Below are 22,821 nucleotides of genomic sequence, written 5' to 3'. Positions count from 1 at the left end.
GGAAAAGAATAAGTGGGCAGTGTTCAGTAAGTCACTGCCTTTCATTACAATGACACTGTAAGACACTGGGCGGGTGTTTGGCTAGCGATGGGCCGGCAGCTCAGGGTCTCGGCATCCCAGATTCCCATGTCAGTGCAGCGCCTGGGTTTGAGCCCCGCTCCACATCCTAACCTAGCAGGTGGCGGGAGGCCCAGACTGATCGGACGCTTGGGACAGACAGGAGCTGCTGTCTGTTATCTGCCTCCCACGCTCAGCCTGTGCCTCCCGCAGCAGTCAGCACATTGTATGTCTGACCTTGCTTCCTGGTTCAAGGTCCAGCTCACTCCCTAAACTGGAGCCTGGCAAAGGCGCTCAGATCCCCCCCGCTGGGTCCCCAGGGCAGCATCTCTGCAGAGAAGGGAGAGGCCCCCGTACAACAGCCTGAACAGCACAGGTTGTTTCTCCCACATACGGCAGTGTCGGCGGGAGGCCCAGGCTGGCATTGTGGGTGAGTGTTCCCCAACCTCTGGGGGCTCCCCTGACTGTCTCCCTCCTCGGCATCAAGACACAACCTAACACACCTCTTAACCAGACCCACATGGCTCCCAGGTCCAGCCTGCCCCAGACCGTCATCCCGTCAACCACAGCCTCCGTGCGCTCTCCCAAACCACAGAGCAAGTGAAGGAAACTTTTGGGTGTGACCCAGGGCCCTGGCACACACGTTTCTGCCCGATGCCCGAGTCCTCGTTACTGGGCTGTGTCTGACACCTGTCCATTTCACCCTCGTGGGTCACAGCATCTTCCTCCCTCACGTGGAGACAGCCACAGCTCGGCCCCTGGGGTTGCTGCCAGAATTCTCGGCGCATAAGGCGTTCAGAACAGGTGCTCTCTAAAGAACAGCCGACCTTATTATCTCTTGATTCTCTCAGCCTCCCCAGGAGGCCCGGGCCAGTCCTCACCTCATTTCAGGTGCAGAGGCAGAGCCCAGAGAATGGAAGCAAGTTGCCAGGCAGCTGCACTGGCAGCCGGCCAAGCCCGGGGTTTAGCGCAGGCCTGAAACTCAGCAGCTTCGTGATATAATTAGGATTAGGCTGCAAGACGCAAATGCCACCACGCAATCAAGTGACAGGCACGTGGAAGGCACTTTCAATGCCTGTGCCCCAAGGCCACCATGTCACACCCACGCCTCCACGGGGCCACCAGGGAGCCCAGCTGCCCTGCGCCTGGCAGCCCCTCCGGTCAGCTGCCTCGGCGTGGTCGGCGGCTGGGCGCACAAGAGAGGCCCATTGTCTCGGTCCTGTGGGGCTGTATTGTTGGGGCCTCCTCCCTGGGCCCAGCCCCATGGACACCCCCAGCTGCCCCTGGGGCTCGGTGGGGAGGACTCCCGGCTGCACCGTGCGCGAATTGCACCTCTGGGCCCGGAGACCAAGGCTTGCAGTGCCTGTCTCTTGTCCGGGCTGCACCCGGCACTCGGGCTCAGTTCCCTGGGAACCACGCTCGACACTTTTTCCTAGCGGAAACGACGGGCCAAAGAGCGCGGACGCTAACCCAGGGTCACACAGCGCGCCCAAGGCACGGAGTGCCGGCGAACCAAAGGTGCCCAGCGCTCACTCTCACCGTGCTGGGCGGAGCTCGGGAAACAGGCGGCGCGGACGGGGCCGGGCCGCGGAGGCCACGCCCCCGGGGCGGAGCTGCACCGCACGTTCTACACCTCCGTGACGCGCCTTGGTGAGAGGCCGAACGGCCCTCCCCCGGGGGCGTGGCTTTCCGAGCCAGGCGGGATTCCACTGGGCCGTCGTCAGAGGCAGGCGGGACTGCGCTTGACGCGCGTTGGGGGCGTGGCCTTTTTTCTGCCGGCGCGCTTCCTACGGGATTCCATCGTTCTGTGACGCAGCGCGGCCGCGGAAGGGGCGGACCCGAATCTCCAAGAGTCCCGCCCCCAATGGTGGGGGCCGAGGCCGGGGGCGTGTCCTGGGCGGGGCCCCGCCCCGCCCGGTCGCGGAGCGGCGGCCAGCGCAGGGAGGGCCTGGCCCCGGCATGTGAGTGCGGCGGAGCTGGGGGCGCGGGGTGGGCGCCGAACCAAGCCCTGGAGGTTCCCAGGGGTCCCCATGGGCCTGGGCGCCAGTGCGCGGGCAGCCGGGGGAGACCGGCAGGTGCGGGCCAGATATGGCGGGCGAAGGGACGCTTCGGCCCGGTGCTCGCAGGCCGGCGGGTGCTCGGGGCCAGTCCCGCGCCTCTTGTCACGGACGAGGGACGGGTGACGTGCGCAGGTCTGACGGCCGCGCTGCCAGCTCTGCGACGCCCCCGCCGTGCCACAGCTGGAGCGGTTAACGGCGGCGGCGTGGCGGCTGCGGGTCTGCGATGCGGCCGTCAGCGGCGCGGGGGTTCCCAACGCGAGCGCCCGCCCCCACCTCCGTCCCGACTCGCGGATTCTGGGCGCGTTTTCCCCGTGTCTGAGGCCCAGGGCCGCACAGTTGTTAGGTAGTAGCTGTGGTGTAGACGGCAGGTGCACCTGCCCTGCGACCTTGGACACCTCCGGGGTCAGAGCAGAGCGCCCAGCCAGGGGCCCGGCCAGGGCTGCGTTCACTGGGGGCCGAGCCACCGCACTGAGGAGGTCCCGTCTGTGTGTCTGTCCTTGTGCACCCCGAAGGCCACACTCAACCCAGCTGTACCAGCATGTGCCAGAGTCGCGCTGGCCCATCGTGTACTCGCCTCGCTACAACATCACCTTCATGGGCCTGGAGAAGCTGCACCCCTTTGACGCCGGCAAATGGGGCAAAGTGATCAATTTCCTGAAAGGTATGGAGAGCCCCTGTGGGAGCCCAGGTCTCCCTCCTCCCACCTCTCTTCCTCCCTGCGGGCAACACCTCCAGCCTCCAGACCCCTTCCTCCCAGCACAGCCGTCTAGGCCTCAGACGCCCACTCCTCAGCGCCCTAGACCCAAGCCCTGCCTCTGCCCCCCAGGGGCCCAGTGGCAGGGGAGGGATGAGTGGACTCAGGGCCGCTGAAGTTTGCCATTGTCCATCCTCTGAAGTTCAAAGAGTTGAGGAGGTGGAGCGCCTTTGTTCCAACTCTGTTGATCACAGACAGGGGAAGCTGGGGTCCAGAAAGGTTGGACAGCTGCCCACAGCACACGGCTGCCAAGTGGCAGGGGGGCACCCAGAGCTGAGCTCCAGGCTCGCCACCTGGGCGGGAGCTCTGGGGAGCGCAATGCGCTGTGTGAGACTTGTGACCTGCCGTCTGCCGTCTGACGTAGCCGGGACACTCAGGCATCGCAGCAGCCCGTGCAGGGATGTGCTCCGAGCCCTGTCACTGAGGGAGGTGCAATGTTCTCTGGCGTAGGGAGAAGCAGTGGCTGTTTCAGATGCTTCCCCCGCCTCTGATCCCACCATGGCCCAAGTTTCACTTTGGAGCTGGCCGGTCGATCACGCCCAAGCCCACCTCCCCTCGTCACAGACAGATCTAAAACAAGCCTTGGGTTCTGCATCTTCCAAAAAAACCAAGGCTCAAATTCGAGGTGAAGGGTGCTGCTCGTTTCCAGTGTGTTTGGTGCTGGTTTTTCTTGTGCAGCAGAGCATGTCTTCAAGACGAGGGGCAGGAGAGAGGTGCATGGCCATGGGATGGTGAGAGCCCTGGCCAGTGGGGTGGGGCCAGCCTGCCTCTTGTCCCGCAGGCTCTTGCCTTCCTGAATGTGGTCCTCTGCTCAGTCCAGCCCATCTGGCCAGAGCCACTCTCCCCACGGCCCCTTCCTGGGCTTCTGTACCAGTGCCTCGCTCCACGCAGGGGCTCCTGCCTGCTTCAACCCACAGCAGCAGTTGGCCTGAATCCACCCCGCCTCTCCCACCGAGGATGACGATGGAAGGGACTCAGCTGGTGTCCCGAGAGAGGAGCTAGCCCTTGGCCCCGAGGGCAGTGGGGAACGTGGACTGTCAGGGAGAGCAGGTCTGCTTGGAGTTGTATCTGACAGTATGTGCGATTGGTTCCACCAGTGTTGGTTTCTGCGTGTGACTCAGGGGGACAGTCCCCTGGCTTCTCATTTCCCTGGACCCCACAGCACCATGGTCCTGTGCCCTCGGGCCCTTCCTGCTCTCCGCCTCAGCTGCTTCCCCCCGAATGGAGTGAATCTTGTCTGAGTGTATAACGGGTGAGGCAAGAATACAGTGTTTCCCAAGCGTCAGTCACTGCGACCTTGCCACCTGGGCCTTAATTTACTGCTGATTTTTAATTTTAATGAAACCCCAAATCTGTTTTTTTTTAAAGAGGTAGCAATCTTCTTCTTTTTTTTTTTTTTTAAAGATTTATTTATTTATTTGAAAGGCAGAGGCAGAGAAATAGAGAGAGAGGTCTTCCATCTGCTGGTTCACTCCCCAAATTAGCCAGAGCTGGGCTGATCCAAAGCCAGGAGCCAGGAGCTTCTGGGTCTCCTGTGTGGGTGCAGGGGCCCAAGGACTTGGGCTGTCTTCTGCTGCTTTCTCAGGCCATAGCAGAGAGCTGGATCAGGAGTGGATTAGCTGGGATTTGAATCGGTGTCCACATGGGATCTGGCACCGCAGGCAGGGGCTTTACCCCATAGGCCAAAGTGCCGGTCCCCCAGATTTGTTTTAAAAGGAAACATCATATCGTCAAGGTGGGAAAAGATCCTTTCACCTGGCCTAAATAGAAGGTCATAGCAAAGAAGAAATGGAATGAAAACCAGCAGTGTGACTCCGTTCCCCCTGGTCATGGTTGCCTGCAGGCCCTGGGTCCCAGTGCTGCTCTCTTTGGGGTGGAGAGAGAGGGGCAAGAGTGAGGCAGGTGGCAGGTGTGACAGAGAGGCGCCTTCAGAAGGGGGTGGGGGAGGTGCCGAGAAGACTCCCCTGGACAGTCAGTGCCATTGACTGTGCTTCCGGTGCCTCTGAGAGTTGTCCCGGCACACCTGAGCTCGCCTCGCCACTGCCAGTGACTGGGAACGCGAGGATCCCTGTGTGCAGGGTGTTCAGTGCCCACTCCTCCTGCACTGCAGGCGGCGGGAGGGCGGGGGTGGCCTTGGCCTTGAGCTCTGCGGGCAAGCAGGTGCTGGACCTTGTGCTTACAGAGGAGAAGCTGCTGACCGACAGCATGCTGGTGGAGGCGCGGGAGGCCTCGGAGGAGGACCTGCTGGTGGTGCACACGAGGCGCTATCTCAACGAGCTGAAGGTACGAGAGGGAGGGAGGGCCTGGCCTCACAGGGCCCCGAGAGAGAGGGAGAGGGAGATCCTAAAGAGATGAGCTCCAGGGAAGGGTGAGGTGCCCCACGGGCGATGAGCTCCCTGTCGGTAGCGGGGATGAAAGCAGGGATGTCACAGGGGCTTTGGGCTTCTGTGCGAGTGGGTTTTGATCTGTGCTCTGGACAGGCCTCGGAGACCCCTGCTGAGACCCCTTGTCCCCAATCCCACCAGAACTCTGCTGCTTTGGCCCAGGGCCCGACAAGGAGGCAGAGCAAGTTGGGGTGGGGTGCAGGGAAACACAGAAGTCTTGCCCCTTCTCGGGGAGTGCGGGCAGCCGTGGCTCCGCTCCGCATGGGCCCAGTGTGGCCAAGCCCTGGGTTTTCACAGAGAAGGCAGAGACCCAGGCTACTAAGCGGCATTTCTTAATGTGGCAGCTCCTTGTAAGATTTTCAAGTCCCTTCTGCAGACAGAACGAGGCCCACTGGCTGCCTGCGCGCTCTTTCCAGAGGTGGCTGCAGACTTCGGGGGGGAGGGGGGGCACTTTGTCCTGTTTGTGGGAGGGGGGCTGGGCTGGGGGTGTGTCGGAATCTGCCAGGCCACCCCAGTGGAAGTGGGTCCGCTTCCTCACTGGGCCCCCCATAGGCTCACTCCCAACCCCAAGGGAAGCCAGGGGTCACCAGGCCCCTGAGCTCCGTGCACAGAGAAGCCAAGGCTCAAGGTCACCGGGGAAGTGGGTCAGGCCTGGGGGAGTCTTCAGGTTCCGGGTCATGGCGGCTACCCTCCTCCTCCCCGCACCCCCGCCCCGGCCTCAGCTGTGAGAATTCCACACGGAGCTTCGAGGAGCTGAAAGATTACCAGGCAGAGGCTGGAACTGGCTCCCAGGAGGGAAAGGTGTGTGAGGCCTTGGCAGGAAGCCCAGTGCTGGGCTGTGCTGGTTTGCTGGGGCCCAGGCATGCGTGGTCACAGTCCACAGCCAGGATGAGCGGCCGGCCAGAGTCCGGCGGTGGGGGGAAGATGGGCAGGGAGGAAACAGAAGGAAGTGGAGCCCAGAGAAGACTGGGGGTGGGGGCGGGGCTCCAGGGCCCCACCCACCTGAGGTGCTTTCTGGAGAAGTGTTCAGGGCAGGTGCGTGCCTGGCCTTAACAGCCTACTGTGTGAATGTGATCCATAGCAATAGTTTTTTAAAAAGTACTAACAGGCAAAGCTCCAGGCAGAAAACGGAGGTCCAGGGTAGGAGGAGAATGTCGATAAGTCAGCTGGAAGGGTTCATCCGGATGGCGACCCAGATGCCCATTTGGCTTGGAGTTCTCTGGAAGCCAGAGCGAAAGGAGAAACTTGTGCGTTGCCTTTTCAGCCACCAAGATGAAGGAGTCTGTGAACGTGTGTGAGCGCACAGGGAGACTCCGATGGGGGCTCCCTGCTCCCACAGGCCTGCATTTGAGTTGTGGAAGACGGACAGTGCATTCCAGGGAGCGCCCAGGGCGGCCAGGCACAGGGGAATCAGCAAGTAGCCGTGCAGAGGTGGCGCGTTCGGAAAGCAGCGGTGGGTGACGCTGTGAGGGCGCCTGCTCCAGGCGCTCACCCCTGGCAGGGGCTGGCAGGCCGTGGGAACAGTGCGTTTGTCCAGGGCAGAGGCCGGTGACGTGGTGCTGTTCCTGTCACGCCCACGCACACAGCTGGCATCTGGGCTGCAGCTCTCGGCCCCTCCCTCACACCGACGATGAGGGTGGGTTTCCTGGGGCTGCTGCATGACCTGCACCCCTGCCCCACCCCCACCCCCACCCCTGTCCTGGGGTTCATGCCTGGCCCTGCACGGGTGTGGCCTCCACACCTGACTAGCAGGCCATGGAAGAAGCCCTAGCTGCATGTTTGCAGGGTGTTGCCAGGGCAGGGAAAGAGAGTTGAACACCTGCTGTGTGGGGGCCGAGAGGGAGCGCTCAGCACCGGGCTCTTGTCTCAGGGCAGAGACAGCCGGCCCCGGGGCGCACCTGATGTCCTGCCCCTCTGCCCAGCAGCCCGGGCCCTGTGCCCAGTCCCACCCACGTGCTATGAGGACAGGGTGGGACAGCAGACCAAACCCCTCTCCTGCTGTCCACACTGGCATAATCAGTGCATAGTGGCCCAGGGGGCTCGAAGGGGCTGAGGACCACGAGCAGAGGAAGGGGCAGGGAAAGGGGGTGACAGAGCTGGCGGGGGTGGGGCACATGGCAGTCTGAAATCCGAGTCCGGAAGGGGCGCCCTGGCGGGTGATCAGAGGCGATGTAGAAGGGGTGAGGGAGCGGGCGGCGTGGCTCTGGGGAATGATACTCCAAGCAGCAGGAGCAGCAAGTGCAAAGGCCCTGAGGCAGACACATTTCCCAGGTGTTCCAGTGATAGAGGGAGGGAGGCTTCCCCTCTGCACCTGGGTGGTAGAAACCCCACCCCGAAGAGTCTCTGGGGGGAATCAGATCCTGGGGTCCCTGACTCTCCTTCTCCAAGAGCCCCCTCTCTCCTTTTCTTCTGTTCTATTGTGTTACAGTTTACATAACATAAAACTAGCCGTTGGCTGCTTGAAAGTGTACAGTTCAGTGGTGTTCAGTCTGTTCACGACTGGTGCAGCTGCTGCCTCTGGGCAGTGCCGGGACACTCCCTGCACCCTGGAAGGAAGCCCTGTTCCCAGCAAGGTCACCCCCCAGCCTCCCCTGCCCCGCCCCAGGCATCACACAGCTCCCCGTCCCTAGGGATGCGCCTCTTCCGGGCGCTTCCTGTAAATGCAGTCGAATCTTCAAGATCCCCGGGGTCCAGCGGGTGTCAGCGCCTCAGTCCTGCTCACGGCTGCACGGGGTCCCCCAGATGGAGTCTCCTGCATTGTTTGCACCTGAATTGGTTTCTGGGTGTCTGTGCTGTTCCTGCCGGTGTGTCCATGTGAGCGTGCATTTGTCTGCTCCCCTGTTTGCGCTTCTTGGTGACGTAGTTGGCCCTGTGCATGGGTGGGCCCTGCGGCATTTCAGCCAACCGTGGGCTGAAAGTATGTAAGAAATGATGGGGCTGTCCTGAGCGTGCATAGGCTTCCCTCCCCCCGCCCCGTCACTCTCCCCTGGACAGTACAATAGAGCTACTGTCTCCCTAGCACTGGCCGTGCGTTAGGAAGCGCAGGCCATCTAGAGAGGCCTTAAAGTACGCAGGAGGATGTGCCTGGGAACTGCAGATCTTACGTTTTATAGAGAGGACGTGAGCACCCCAGAGCGCTTGGACTAGGGCCGAACACACCTGCAGGTTTCCATGTCCAAGGCCATGCTCTACAAATGGAGGTGCGGGCTGTACGCAGCTCCACACAGCCCACAGCAGAGCCACAGAGGTGGTCCTGCCTGGCTCCCATCCAGCCCGTGCCCAGTGCCCCTGCCCACGAGAGGGGTTATCAGAGGGCCTCACCTGCCGGGCAGGTCCCATCTACAGACGGGGCAGTGCCGCTGCAGCCTGCTGCACGGCCCAGATAAAGTGTCCTCTGCCCAGCAGAGCCCTGCCCGGTGGCCACTGGAAGCACCTTGTAGCAGCTGTTGCTGGTTTCTGTGGGTCACTGCTGGTGATCGTCACAGGATGTCGCCCGTGCCTCGTGCCTCTCCCACAGTCCTCAGCCACGCCCATCGCCTCCCTGGGCCACACAGTCTGCCCTGGTCACGTCGCCCCCACTGTCGTCCTCCCGGCCAGCGGTGGAGGTGGGTTTTCCTAGAACTGGTAACTCCCGCCTGCCCCGTCCAGGCAGACGGTCCACAACCACCTGTGGCTTTTGGGCACTTGAAACAGCCCGTGGGACCAAAGAAGAGAATTCTAATTTTTAAAAATCTTTGTTAGTTTAAAATTACATGAGGGAGTCTTCAAAAATGGATGAAAATGCATATTATGAAAAAATGACGCATAGCTTTCTAAAGTTTCTGCACCAAAATAAACTTTGAAAAAAGATGTATTTGTTTGAAGGGCAGAGAGAGAGAGAGAGGGGCCTTCCATCCACTGGTTCACTCCCCAGATGGCCGCAGTGGCCAGGGCTGGGCCAGGCTGAAGCCAGGAGCCAGGAGCCCCAGCTGGGTCTCCCACATGGGTGCAAAGGCCCAAGCACTCGGGCCATTCTCTGCTGCTTTCCCAGGTGCATTAGCAGGGAGCTGCATCAGAAATGGAGCAGCTGGGACTTGAACCAGCGCTCTGATACAGGTGCCTGCATTGCAAGTGGTGGCTTACCCTACTATTGCCACAGCACTGGCCCCTAGACTTACTTTCTCTTTCCTTTTCCACGAACTTTTTGAAGGATGGTCTGTAAGTACGGGGGTTGGATCCTCAAAGCCCTTTCCCTACCGTGTGCAGACAGCACAGAAGGGTGGGGCTGGAGGAAGGCCTCAGTGCCTCCTCTTCCTCATCCCCAGAAGCTGGGCCTGGCTGGCCGGTTGGCTGACTCCTGGTGCGCTTGGGGGGCCTTCGTGCCTGGCCCCGGGACCACGTGACCGCAGCCCCGCAGAGCCAGGGGCGGGCCGAGGCCTGGGGTCGGAAAGTCTGGAAACAGCGTTGGGAAGGGGCGGAGTTACAGGGCTTTTAGCACGTGTGCCCGTGCTGTGCGTTCCGCTGAGCTGGACTGCTGGGGCCTCAGTGCCTGGGGACGCCAGCCGAGGGGCGGGGCAGAGACTGAATGGTTTTCTTCCATGGCTCATTTGCTCATTCATTTGTTCATGGAAAACAGCCATCCCAAGGCTCTGGCAGCTCGTGTGTGCCCGGAGCTGATGGCCTGGGCAGGGGTCTCTCCTACGAGTCCGGCCCCACCACACACATACCCGTGTGGGCGTGTCCTGTGGCCCTGTGGGAGCCCCGTGGGTGCCTGGCCTTTCAGAACCTAGCGGGGGGGCCCCTCGGGATCTGCGCACCCACTCCTCCACCCCCACCCCCTGCAGCCTGTGGCCTGGGAAGGCGGCCACACAGGCAGCCTGGTGTCCGGCACACACCTAGGACCCCTGCCATAGGTCGTGTCCCGCCTTCCTGTGCAGCCTCACGCAACAGCCCCCTGGCTGAGGGCCTCGCAGCCCGTTTCCGCCATCGCACCTGTGGTTGGCTCCCCCTCCCTCCCTCCATCTCTGCTGGCTCCTTCCACTGTTGAACTGGCTCGGCCGGCTTCCAACAAAGCTGCTCTCCAGCGGATGCAGGCAGCGGCCACCCTTCCTGGTCCTACCTCATGGCTGCCTTAGCCTCCGAGCCTCCCTCCACCTGACCCTTCCAGAAACCCTCTCTGACTCGGCTCCATGAGCACCTCCCCACCTCTAGGCAGCCCTCTGCGATCACCCTGGGCTCTGCGTGTGGGCCCTGCCCTGCTGTGCCCACTGCCTGTCTGCCTCCCCAGCCTCTCCTGAACTCTGGCTTTCCTCCCACTCTGGCTGCAGCCTCAACCTGGCTGTTCAGGGCACACGTGGCCCCTGAGAGCAAAGCCCGGCACCTGCCCTGCCCTGGCCTTCCGGCTGGGGTGGCGCCGTCACCTCACAGGCTGACCTGGGCCTCATCTAGGGCCCCTCCCACCTGCTGCCAGTCAGTACCTCCGCTTCTCATCGCCCAGAGCTTTAGCATCTGTCTCTTGCTTCCACCCTGGGACTGATGCTTCTCTTCTGATTGGCTCTCCACACTGCAGCTGGAGCACTTGGGCCGGCTCCACCTGTGGCTCCCTACTGCCGCGGGCACAGTGTGCGCCTGTGCTGCCGCTGGCTCTGCGTGATGAACTCCCCCCACCCATCCCGGCTGCTCTGACTAATCTTGGTCACCAACTCTGTCTCCGCCAGCCGTTGCCTTTTTACCTCAACTCCTTGTCTGCACACCTCCTGCAGGCGTCACCTCTTCCAGGAAGACACACGCACACACAGACTCACAAACAGATGCACACGTGCCTGCACCCCCGCCCCCGGCTCTTCACAATGCCGTCCTGCTAGTGCCCTGGGTGTTTCCCTAGGGAGCTTGGCTCTGTCCCTGTCCTGGTGCACATGCCTTCTGTGTGCCCTGGATCCTCGCCTTTGTTGCCTGCTGGAGGGCAGGCCCTTTGCAGGGAGTTCTGCTTCTCAGTGGCTGGCAGGAGAGGAGCGGGACTGAAAGATCCCCCTGCCCAGGGCCTCCATTCCCCCTGGCCAGTGCCGCCACAGCTTCAGGCCCAGGCCTGCGGCAGCTGGAACTCTCAGCCCTATGCAGTTCTTGTTCTGGACACTAGAGGGCAGCACAGAGCTGCGGCGCACTGAGGTCGCTGGGTAGACCTTGCTGTAGGCTTCCTGCCAACTGCTCTCTGCTGACCCTGAGGTTGGGAGGGGCCTGGAGGGTTGCGGATGGCGCTGTGTTTCTCTCTTTGTGTCTCTCTCTCTGTCTCTCTATGTCTCAGCTGTATCCTTAAGGTGAGATAGAGCAAGAGATAAATTTTTTTTAAGATTTAAAAAAAAAAAGTTTCAGGAGAGAGAGAGAGGTCTTCCATCTGCTGGTTCACTTCTCAAGTGGCCACAACAACTGGGGCTGCAGGAGGCAGGAGCTTCATCCGGGTCTCCCACGCGGGTGCAGGAGCCCAAGCACTAGGGCCATCTTTCATAGCTTTCCTAGGTGTATCAGCAGGGAGCGAGATAGCAAGTGGAGCAGCCGGGACTGGAACCGGCGTCCGTATGGGATGACGTCTTTACCTGCCCCACCGTGGCACTAGCCCCCCACTCTGGTCCGTGGGTGCGGGGCCTCGGCCCTCAGGGGTGGGGGCGGCCTGACGTCCAGGGCCGTGGTCTCTCTCTGCAGTGGTCCTTCGCTGTCGCCACCATCACCGAAATCCCCCCTCTCATCTTCCTCCCCAACTTCCTGGTGCAGAGGAAGGTGCTCAGGCCGCTCCGGACCCAGACGGGAGGAACCATAATGGTAGGTGGGGAGGGGGCGGCGCGCCGGGGCCACAGCTGGGGGCGGTGCTGGCTCCTCCGCCTTTGTCCTGGCATGCCTGCCTCCAGAAGCCTTTTGTTAGAATTCCTTTGGAGCTGGGCATTGGCTGGCACGCAGTACACGCCTCCGCCCTGCCACAAATAGGACCTGCTCACCCCGTGGCTGGAAAACCTAGCCCCTGAGTTCAAGGGCGGGTAGTGGCAAAAGCCAACCCCCCCACCCCCCCGCAGCCAACTTGGGTTTCCCGCCCACGTGCCATGCTGCACCTGTCGCCCTGAGACTTCCGGTCCAGCCCAGGCTCACTGCCTGCAGATCCTTCCCTCTTTCCTGTTTAGCTTTGCAAAGTTGCACGTTATTTTTTTAGTTGAATGGATGTCACTGCCACCCCCAAGCTGTGAGTCCCCCACGCTTCCAGGGGCAGAGAACTGTCCCCCTGAGAGCCACCTGGGAATCACAGCCCTCGGGGCGGGGCTGGGCAGGAGAGTGATCAACTCCGACTCCTCCCACTTCTTCCGGTTCCCTGCCAAGGGCTTTTTCTCGGTGCATCTCCTATGCCAGCCAGTCTGACACTTGCTCCCTGGCCCGACTGGGTTTGCTGGCAGGCTGGGGGCGTCTCCTGTGTCCCCAGCTCAGAGCCAGCAGGCGGCTGAGTCTGGGATGGGTGAGCGAGGAGTGCGGTGAGTGAGTGGGGGACTTGGCTGCCTGCGCCCTCACCTCTGCTCATCCCCGCAGGCGGGTAAGCTGGCCGTGGAGCGAGGCTGGGCCATCAACATCGGTGAGTCCCCCGGCTTGGGGCAGGGGAGGCGGGGCTGGAGGACCCTGGGGAGCCCCCGAGCCTCGCTGTGGAGTGGTCTGCAGCCTCCTGGGGCCCGGAGGGATGCCCAGTGCCCCCATCTGATATGGGCTCTTAAAGTGTTGCACACTTGGCACACTTCCTGCGGTGGGGAGCACCTGAACTCTAGCAGCTCACCGGAAACCTGTCCACCTCGGGGTCCCCACAGTGGGCAGGGGCTCACTCCCCAACAAGGCTGCCCACGGAGGACTGCACACCTCCGTCTTTCTTGTCCTTGTCCCCGTCCGCCATGGAGACTCAGCCCCGGCGGCACAGCCTCTGCACCTCGGCCTCCTTTTTGAGCGGGCTGTCGTGGTCATCAGGCCCATTTCATCGAGGAGGGAGTGGCCGGCTCAGAGTGGATCCGCCATCCCCGCCATCTCTGCCCCCTGCAACCTTTAGCTGTGAGCTCTGCAAGGCCGGGGCTGGCTCTCGTGCACGCCGCCCTGCCAGGTGGCCAGGTGTAGCCATGCTGTTAGGATAAGCCCTGCCCGAGGGGCTGGTGGGGGTGGAGAGCCTGGGGCCTTGCCCAGCCTGCCTGGGAATGCTGGTTCAGCCATCACCTAGCCGTGTGACCTGGGAATGCTGATGGGCCTGCCTGTGCCTCAGTCTCCTCATCTATAAAATGGGGATGATGAGCATTGCCTCCCAGGGCTATAGGAGCTCAGCGCCCGGCCAGGAGTTCAGTGGGGGCCGCTTGCCCATCAGCGAGGGGCAGGGCCTTTGCTTCACCCTGGTTGCTGGAACCATGTTGGGCTCAGCTTCAGGGGCCTCCCAGGGGTAGCCGAGGAAAGGGACTGTGGGCACTGGGGCCCTCAGGCCGGGAGTCAGGGTTGGGAGCTGGGGAACCCTGCTCTCCAGGGCCCTGCCCGCTGCACGGGCAGCTGTGAACAGCAGAGGGCGCCCTGGGCCTTCCCAGGTCTCTGTAGCCACACCACTTTACAGGCCCGAGCGCGAGCTGGGCTGGGGTCTCCGCCTGAGGTGTGGAGCTCTGGGCCAGGTGACTGACGGCAAAGCTGCCTCCCGACCTGGGGTGGAGACACCCTGGTCCCTCAGGACTCATTCAAGCCTAAGGAGATGCCTGGGGGGGATGAGGGGCTGGGGCCTGGCTCCAAGTGACCCCGCTGTCCTCCCTCCCGCAGGGGGTGGCTTCCACCACTGCTCCAGTGACCGGGGCGGAGGCTTCTGCGCCTACGCAGACATCACGCTGGCCATCAAGGTGCGCCCATGGCCCCCAGATCTCCCACCCCCTCACATCGACTGTGTTCACCCCACATTCTAGAGCAGGGAACCAAGGCTTGGAGCAGGGCGGGGGCTGGCACCAGCTCCGATCCTTTCTCTCCTTCCCTGTTGCTCAGAAGGGTTGCTTGTGGCCAGCGGGAGCGACGGCAGCCTCCACAGCGCCAGGAGGGCGCAGGGTGCAAAGCAGCAGAAGTCAGTTCCGGGAGGGAGGGCCTGGCTGCACAGGGTCGGGGGAGGCGATGATTACGGCTGTGGCATGCACACATGCCCTACATCCCCCTTTGGCTGTGTCCTGATGCTCCACAGGCGTGTGTGCCCTCAGCTGCGCCCTCACTGTGAGGCCGTGCCAGGGCCGGCCCCTCTGGCCTGTCCCCGCCCTCACGTGTCCTTCCTCCCTGGCAGTTCCTGTTTGACAGAGTGGAGGGCATCTCCAGGGCCACCATCATTGACCTTGATGCCCACCAGGTGAGCACCCGGCAGGGTGGGGCTCGCCCGGGCCCCGGAACCTCTCCGCATGTCCCCAGTGGCCTCTGTGTGCCACACCCCCCTGCACCGTGGGGCTCCCCTCCCTCTAGGGGTCTCCCAGAGCCAGGCCTGTGCCTCCCCCACCCCCATCAGGCCGGGCTCACAACTCCCCCGTGTCTCCAGCTGCAGACTTGTCCCCGTGCCCCGCTCAGCCCGGCCAGAGAGACAGTCCTCCCTCCCTCCTCCCACCTGCCCTTCCCGCAACCCCCTCCTGCCACTCGGCAGATGGCTGATCCTGAAACCCAGTCTGACAGTTCCACCCTCATGCCCCAGCCTTCGCCATGGCTCCCCGCGGCTCCCCCGGTCAGTCTGAGGCACAGCCAATGAGCACTCACGCATTCCAGGTTTCTCAGGGCCCCCGAGGCCACTGCCCACAGCTGGGGCTCCCGGGACTGGTGGCTGTGATCAGAGGCGTGCGGAGACCCCGCCCCACGGCTGTGTGGCCTCCTGCTAGTGGGGGTCCTGCTCCAGGTCCTGCTCTGGGTCCCACAGCATGGCCCCTCATGGAGGCCCCGCCCCACCCCCGGTCCCACCACACCCCACCTGACACCTGCCGCGCTCATGGACAAGGAAATGGGGCTGGGCCTTGCTTAGGGTCGTGGGGCCAAGTTTGAGGGTGAACCCCGGCCCCTGCGCCTCCGCAGCTGGCCCATGGGGGTTTGCTGGGGGTGGGCTGCGGTAGTCCTGGCCTTCCTGGGGAGGTGTATGCGCGCGGCCGTGAGCAGCTCCTGTGTGCTCGCCACAGGGCAACGGCCACGAGCGAGACTTCATGGAGGACAAGCGTGTGTACATCATGGACGTCTACAACCGCCACATCTACCCGGGGGACCGCTTTGCCAAGCGTGAGCCTCCTGTGCTTCCTGCCCCCCCGCCCCCCCAGCCCCCCAGCCTTGCCCTCAAGCTGGGCCTAGCAGAGGCGTCCCCGCGTGCCCCGCATCCCTCCAGGTGGAGGTGTTCCCATTTCACGGAGGATGAAACTGAGGCCCCGCCCCATGGCCACGCTGTGGGTCCTTGTAGGAGGGGCAATCACACAGAAATCGAATCTTTTCCCAGGCGTGCGCCCCTAGCGTAGAAAACAGGAAGGGACTTTGAAAACAAAACGGTAAATAGGAAATGCAGAGTAAGGCAGCAGAGAGAAGTTCAGCTGGCACAGTGGTTAAAACCCACGCCCGTGGGCGGGACGTAACCAGCCAAAGCAGAGCCTGGCTGAGCGCGGTTGGAAGGCAGGAGGGGCCGGTGGCTGTGCGGTGGGTTAGGGACCGCCAGCGCGTCTGGGCGACTGTGGGGCCCCCAGGGGTCTCCACAGCCCGGCGCCAGCCCCCCCTCCCCTCGGGCTCCCTTTTTGGGCTTCTCCGCGGCTCTTTGCAGCTGGGTCTTGGGTGGACGGGGAGGCCTGGTTGGCGGCGTTGCCATGGCCCCCGACAGGAGCTCCCTGTCGCCCCCTAGAGGCCATCAGGCGCAAGGTGGAGCTGGAGTGGGGCACAGAGGACGAGGAGTACCTGGGGAAAGTGGAGCAGCACGTGGAGAAGGCCCTGCGGGAGTACCTGCCCGACGTCGTGGTCTACAACGCCGGCACCGACATCCTGGAGGGGGACCGCCTCGGGGGGCTGGCCATCAGCCCAGGGGTACGTCCTGGCCCGGGAGGCAGGGAGGAGGGGCCTTCGGAGGGGCTGGCGGCGGCAGCAGCGCGAAGCTGGGGTACTGCAGCGGGACTCCCTGACAGCGCGGCCTCCCCACCCCCACGCAGGGCATCGTGAAGCGGGACGAACTTGTGTTCCGGGTGGTCCGCGGCCACCAGGTGCCCATCCTCATGGTGACCTCGGGCGGCTACCAGAAGCGCACGGCCCGCATCATCGCCGACTCCATCCTGAACCTGCACAACCTGGGGCTCATCGGGCCCCCGTCCCGCGACGTCTCTGCCCAGAGCTCAGACTCACCGCTGCTGCCCCCCGCCGTGCCCTGACCTCTGCTGCCCCTCCAGCGGCTCGGGCCCACCTCCTGCGCCACTCCCCTTCTGCTTTGTGTTGCCTAACCTGGGGGGTGCTGGCGGCCACTGCCAGTGAGCTCGGAAGAGCAGGTGAGGCAGGGACCGTCCCTCGCTGGGCCGCCTCAGGGGCCTTGCGCTGGCAGCCCTGGGGTCTCCCTGCCTCCCAGGGCATGGTGGAAGACGGAGCCCAGGCCCCAGCCTCCGGAAGGGCCCCCAAGGGGTCCTGGGTGTGGCTTGGCTTGGGGAAGCTGGCAGAGGGACTTGTTAGTCCCTGTGAGCTAGCGGCAGAACCCTGGATCGGGGTGTTCTGGGTTTTGGAGGTGTGGCTCCCCTCCTCCCTCTGGCCTCTTTTGTCCCTGGTGCCGGGGAGCCCTGGACGCTGTCAGAGCCAGGCCTCTGGCCTCTGATCACCGCCAGGGGTGGCTGTGAGCCTTAGAGAAGGGCTGCAAGGTGCAGGGCTTCTCCCATCTGGGATTCCCCTCAATAAAAGCAAGGTCTGCACCTGCTTTCCCGGAGCCCCTCTGTGGCCCGGGGCCCCCCAGCTCCCTCCTTGGGCAGTGGTCTTGCCAGCCCAGAGAAGAGCAGGTTTGGGGGCAGGGCTCCCATCTCCAGCCATGGGTCGGGGTAGGAGCGACTCAGCAGGTGGAGATCGGGGGGCAGGTAGCCAAGCTAGGTCCCTGCCCCAGCTCAGGGCCTCCTGGCGGGAGAGAGCAGAGGCACTGGCGAACAGGTGCCTGGCTGCAGCCTCCACTCACCTCAACCCAGGTGCTCGGAGCCCATTTCTCTCCCTGTCCAGGGACGCCGAGGTGGGCCTGCCTTGCAGAGAGCTGGCCACAGAGCAGGGAGGAAAAGTGGTCCAGCTGCGATGGCCCCAGCCCCGCCCAGCCCCACCTACGCTGTTCCTTCCTGGCCGGGGGGTGCCCCACGGTCTCCCCCACTCTCCCTCTGCTGGGGGCAGGGGTTTGGGGATCACCACAGGTCACAAGTGCTGCACTCATGGACCAGATGCCCAGGCACTAGCAATGCACTTGCCCTTGGTCTCCGATCACCTGAGATCAAACCAACTGAGGCCTCGGCCTTGGGGTCGGTGACGGACGGGTTTGTCACTGCGGCTTCTGTTCCCAAGAATCATAAAGGCTCTGAAGGGACTGGCTGCTGTGTGTTCTTGAGTCCCTGCCACCCCCATGGGAGCGGTCCAGCAAACAGCAGCCTGCCACCATCAACCCCCAGGTACCCAAGAACCACCATCAACCCCCCCCCCCTACCCCGGGGCCCTAAGAACCGCCCAAAGTGCGAACATCCATGTTGGAGGTGGAGCCCGCCCCAGCGGTTGCATTCCTGAGCTGGGGTGGAGCCTGGAGCAGGTGGGGGGGGGAGTGGCTTGGGCAGCAGCTCAGAGCACCAAGCAGCTGCTGTGTGGGTGCAGCCACCTTCCAGGAGACCACGCCTGGCCGGTGGGAAAAGACTGGTGTCTCCAGGCAGCTGTGTTCCCCAGGTAGGGCCGGCAGGGGACTACTCCCCCCTCCCTGCCCCATCAGCTTGGGCCCTGGTGGGCAGCAGAGGCAGAGGCAGGAATGGGGGACCCACCCTACCGCTTTGAGTACAAACAGAGGCGCTGCTGGCTGGGCCCCTCCCAGCGAGGGGGACACCCGGGCAGCTCTGCCTCCCCTGCTCCTCAGCCACATGTTTGGGGATTAGGGCCAGGAACTCCTCTAAGGGACCCCGCCCTTGAGTTGGTTTCATTCAGCGCAGCCAGTGCCGGCAGGGGCACCTGGCTCCAGGCCCTGGGCCACCACGGGGAGGCTCCATGCCACCCTGGGAGTGAGGTGGCCATGTGATCGTTAGGGAGCTGGCAGTGTGCAGCGGTGGCCGCTGGGCTCCCGCCCTCTCCAGCAGGGTTCAGGGGCCTGCCCCTCCCCTTGCTAGCTGGGTGATTGCCCAGCTCCATGCCTTAGTTTACCCACCTGGAGAATGGGGATGATGACACCTGCCCTGTAGGTGTCCTGAAACTTCAGTTGGCTAATATTTATCAAGCACTTAAGGCACAGAGAAGGCAGCCAAGCCAGCCGCCATGGCCTCTGAACAGGTGGGGAAGCAGAGGGGTGAAGGGGCATGCCCAAGGCCACACAGCAGGCAACAGAACCCAGTCCCCAGCCTCCAGCCTCCGTCTCGTGAAACCTCCTTCCAGGGAGTGGAGGGAGGGAGGGCGATGGCAGCCTGCACACTGAGCGTCCCCAGAGCCCCACCCCACCCCCGCATGCCTTGTTCATCCTGAAGGCCTCCCTGGGCAAGACCTGGAGCTCCATTGTACAGATTGGCAAGCTGAGGCTCAGAGGGATCCACAGGCACTCACTCAAGGCCACAAGTGAGAGTGGTGGGCATCTCTCTGAATTCCCTTGTCTTCACCAAGGCTGAGCCACTGCGGGTAGACTGAACAGAACTATGAGCTCTGCAGGGGCCTGGGTTCGAATCCTGCCTCTGCCACAGGCCTCCTGTGTGACCTCAGGCAGGAGGCTCCCCTTTCTGGGCCTCCTCAACTTCCTCCTCTGGAGGACTTGTGAGATGGGAGTGAGGCTGGCATGTGGCAGGTGCACAGTGCACGTGACCCTGGCCTTGGCTGTCTTCATCTCTTCTACTCAGAAACAGGGCAGATCTAGTTCCTGGGGTGGGATGAGGGGCTGCAGGGTGGGGCTTGCTAAGGAAATCCCCCAGGCTGAGCCTTGCTCTGTCTCCTGGCACTCACTAAGCTCAGGCCTGAGCCCCGCGCCTATAAGCCCCTGCTTCCTAGGGGTTGGCTACTGGCCTGGGAGTCCTCTGGATCCACTCTGCTGAACCTGGGCGGCTCAGCGGGGCCTGCGTCTGGGGTGCGGGGTCCGCCAGGGAAGGGCTGGGTGGGGCATGGACTCAGGACAGCTGTATCCCCCAGGGAGCACAGCCTTGGGAGAGGAACAGGTCTGCGTGTGTGTGTGTGTGTGTGTGTGTGTGTGAATTGGGGCTCCCGGGGACTGTGCACAAAGGACTTCACAGCTTTGTGCCTCAGTTTCTCCTCTGCAGATGGGGCAGAGTTAAGGAAGCCAGGGAGTTGACCGGCTGGAACTGCCCAGAGCCCACAGGCCCTGAGATGCTGACCCCCTCTGGGAAGCAGGCTAGTGTGGCAGGTGTGTGTGCTTGTGGGGTTGTGCCTGCTCTGGGCACTAGGCCAGAGCCACTGTGTGTTTTCTTCATATGAAGACTGGGCATGGGGAGGGGCTCCCTGAGGGTCTCCCAGGTGGCATGGCAGAACCCTGGGTCCCTCCCAGACCTGCTCAAGCTGGCCAAACGCAGCTGACACCCAGAGGGGTTAGCCCAGGGGTTGACATGAGGGCCGTCTCTGCCTGCTTCCCATGGAGAGTCTGTCTAAGCCTCAGACGGGTCTCAGGACCCTGGAAAAGGGGTCATGTGTGAGGGGCTCCTGCTGGGACACAGGGGCTGGGCAGGTCCCAGCCAGAGGCGCACTTCCTCCTCGGACCCCCCAGCGGTGCACCCAGCCCACGGTTGTCTCGGTAACCGATACCCAGGCGCAGACACAGTTCCTCGGGTGTGTGTCTGGAAGGCTATTTTGTCTAATGCGCCAAAGGCCTTTGGAGAGCCCTGCAGCCCATCTGGCCCTGGTTACGCCACAACGCTGCTGTCTCTTCGGCTCGCAGACAACAGAGAACTTTTATTTCTCCTTTCGGAGCTCAGGAATGTGCTCCGACACCCGGCGCCGCCAGCACACGCCCCTCGGGTTCACTGGGTCTGGATCACGTGTCGTGCCGTGGTCCCTGCAAAGGGGAGTCTCCCTCAGCCCCACACAGCCTGGCCCTCCTCCAGAGAGGGCTCGCGGGGCAGGGCAGTTTGGCTGGGAGGGGGCCCGCTGGCTCTGGGATGTGCCCGGCCCCCTGTGCTTTCTCGCCTGTGTCTTGCGGACAGGAGCTCCTGAGCGTGGAACACAGCGTGGCACATGGGTGAGGAGAGTGGGTTTCCCAAGTGGCGCTAGGAATTTGCTCTCTCCCTGGAGCCAAGTGCCCGCAGCCTGCTCCGTAACCTGTGGCGTAGCAGGTAAAGCCACCGCCTGTAAAGCCAGTGTCCCATATGGGTGCCGGTTCAAGTCCCGGCTGCTCCACTTCCAATCCAGCTCTCTGCTATGGCCTGGGGAAGTGGTGGAAGACGGCCCAAGTGCTTGGGCCTCTTCACCCACAAGGGAGACCCAGAAGAGACTCCTGGCTCCTGGCTTCGGTATGGCCCAACCCTGGCTGTGATAACCATCCAGGGAGTGAACCAGCGGATGGAAGACCATTCTCTCTCTCGCTTTCTCTCTGTAACTATGCCTTTCAAATAAAAAAAAAAATCTTAGAAAAAAATAAGTCAGTGCATGTGGGGTGGGTGTGTGGCACAGCTGGTTACTTGGCCACTCAGGACACTCACATCCCATCTCCGAGTGCCGGTTTGAGTCCCACCGACTCTGAGCCTCCACCTTCCTGCTGTTGTGCCTGGGAGGCAGTGAACTGTGGCCCAAGCACTGGAGTTCCCGCCTCCCAGGTATCGTCCTGAGGAAGTGGAGCCGGCCTCTAAGCTGCACGCATTCACATTGCAAGCCAGCAGCCAGGCCACGTCAAAGCCCTGACCTTAATCTCTGAGTCCCTAGGGCCCTCTCCCTCCCCCCACCACCCTCCCCCCCCCCCCCGTCTCCCTCCCCCGCCCCAGCTTGGCCGGGGCTCAGCCGCGCTTCCTCCGCTTCCTCCGTGGTGGCAAATTCCCTTGTCACCAAGCTCATCTCACAGCACAATCACTGACAGCTCGGTCGCCCAGAAGTTGTATCAGGCAGGTTTTTCACTGGCCAGAGGAAGCTCTAGATGCTTCTAGAGATAATAGCTCAGCAGTGGGAGTGGGAGTGGGAGTGGGAGTGGGAGTGGGAGAGGAGGCAGAGCCCCGCTGCAGGCAGGCCCAAGAGCAAGAGCAGCGAGAACGTAGCGGTTTACGGGAGCAGCCCGAGGGTGTGTGTGGCTCTCATTATTTTTTTTTAATATTTCTAAAATGTGTTTGAAAGGCAGAGTTAGAGAAAGAGGGAGAGAGAGAGAAAGAGATTTTCCATCTGTTGGTTCATTCCCCAGATGGCTGCAACAGCTAGGGCTAGGCCAGGCCGAAGCCAGGAGCTTCTTCTGGGTCTCCCACGTGGGTGCAGGGGCCCAAGCACCTGGGCCATCCTCCAACGCTTTCCCAGGCCATAGCAGGAAGCTGGATCAGAAGTGGAGCGGCTGGGACTTGAACCGGCACCCATATGGGATGCCAGAGCTGCAGATGGTAGCTGGTTCCTATGGCTCTCCTTATAAAGCCACCGTAGGGCAGCTGGCCACGGGCTCACCCTAACTGCCTACTCCAACCTCATCACTTCCTCAAGGCAATGCTTCAAGTAGGATCACGTAAAACGCCGGGATCCAAACCTTTGCCACATGACTCTTTGGAGAACATGCAACATCAAAACTAACATCCAAGCCGCAGCACAGCCCGGGCCCTGACCTCCAGGTGAGCTCGGCTCATTGAACAGCCCCCATTGCCACGATGCCGTCCTCCCTGGGGTCTTCGTCAGAGCCCAGCCATGGCCTCGAACCTGCAGAACTGCGGCTTCGAGGCAGCCAGAGACACGGGCTAACGTGGGGACCATTTGTGTGCACGTGCTGTGGTTTGTGGCAGTACGGGGCATCCCCCAGACTCACCCAGCAGCCTTGTATTCATGACATATAGAGAGAGGAGAAACTGAACCCAGCCGTGGTGAGCCCTTTGGGGTCTGCAACGTGATGCAGTCACGGGGGCTTCCTAAGGAGAGATGGACAGACAGGTTCAAGCCCACCCTGCGCCCTCCAGGGGGCTCTGCCTGCAAGACCTTCTCCAGGGGACCAATCAGCGGGGCTTGGCTTCCATCCTGAATCTCAGGAACCCAGAGCCAAAGCAAACCTCTCTTTATAAAGGTAGCGCCCTCAGGCATTTTGTCACGGGGACAGAAAGCTGAGCAACGCGAGGGTGTTCTGGGAAGTTTGTGGAACGGTGGAATTTCAAACATGAGTTCACCTGGATGCAGACTTCTTTTGGTAATACATGGAAAATACACGTTATGAGAAACCTGTGCACGGATTTCAAAGAAGCTCGCAGCA

The 22,821-nt window shown here is 62.5% G+C and overlaps 1 protein-coding gene and 1 long non-coding RNA gene across 2 annotated transcripts; one reads left to right on the top strand and one right to left on the bottom strand.

Annotated features, from left to right (window-relative positions):
- The first annotated feature begins 1,861 nt into the window (after positions 1-1,861).
- HDAC11 (histone deacetylase 11) lies at positions 1,862-17,799 on the top strand. The gene is made up of 10 exons (XM_008260301.5): positions 1,862-2,018; positions 2,630-2,778; positions 5,054-5,154; positions 11,931-12,047; positions 12,798-12,840; positions 14,040-14,116; positions 14,542-14,604; positions 15,410-15,506; positions 16,111-16,289; positions 16,412-17,799. Coding segments are annotated over exons 1-10 (1,044 nt in total). The 5' UTR covers positions 1,862-2,016; the 3' UTR covers positions 16,628-17,799.
- Positions 17,800-20,331: 2,532 nt separating this feature from the next.
- LOC138843984 (uncharacterized) lies at positions 20,332-22,488 on the bottom strand. The gene is made up of 2 exons (XR_016214994.1): positions 22,387-22,488; positions 20,332-20,454 (listed from the first exon to the last, which is right to left on the bottom strand). It is a non-coding gene; the product is annotated as an uncharacterized LOC138843984 (long non-coding RNA).
- Between the last annotated feature and the right edge of the window lie 333 nt (positions 22,489-22,821).

Source organism: Oryctolagus cuniculus, chromosome 10, assembly GCF_051225735.1.
Source record: "Oryctolagus cuniculus isolate XC-2025 breed Fujian yellow rabbit chromosome 10, ASM5122573v1, whole genome shotgun sequence".
NCBI classification, from domain to species: Eukaryota; Metazoa; Chordata; class Mammalia; order Lagomorpha; family Leporidae; genus Oryctolagus; species Oryctolagus cuniculus.
Note: the sequence above shows the minus strand (reverse complement) of the source record. Positions and strands in the feature narration are given on the sequence as shown.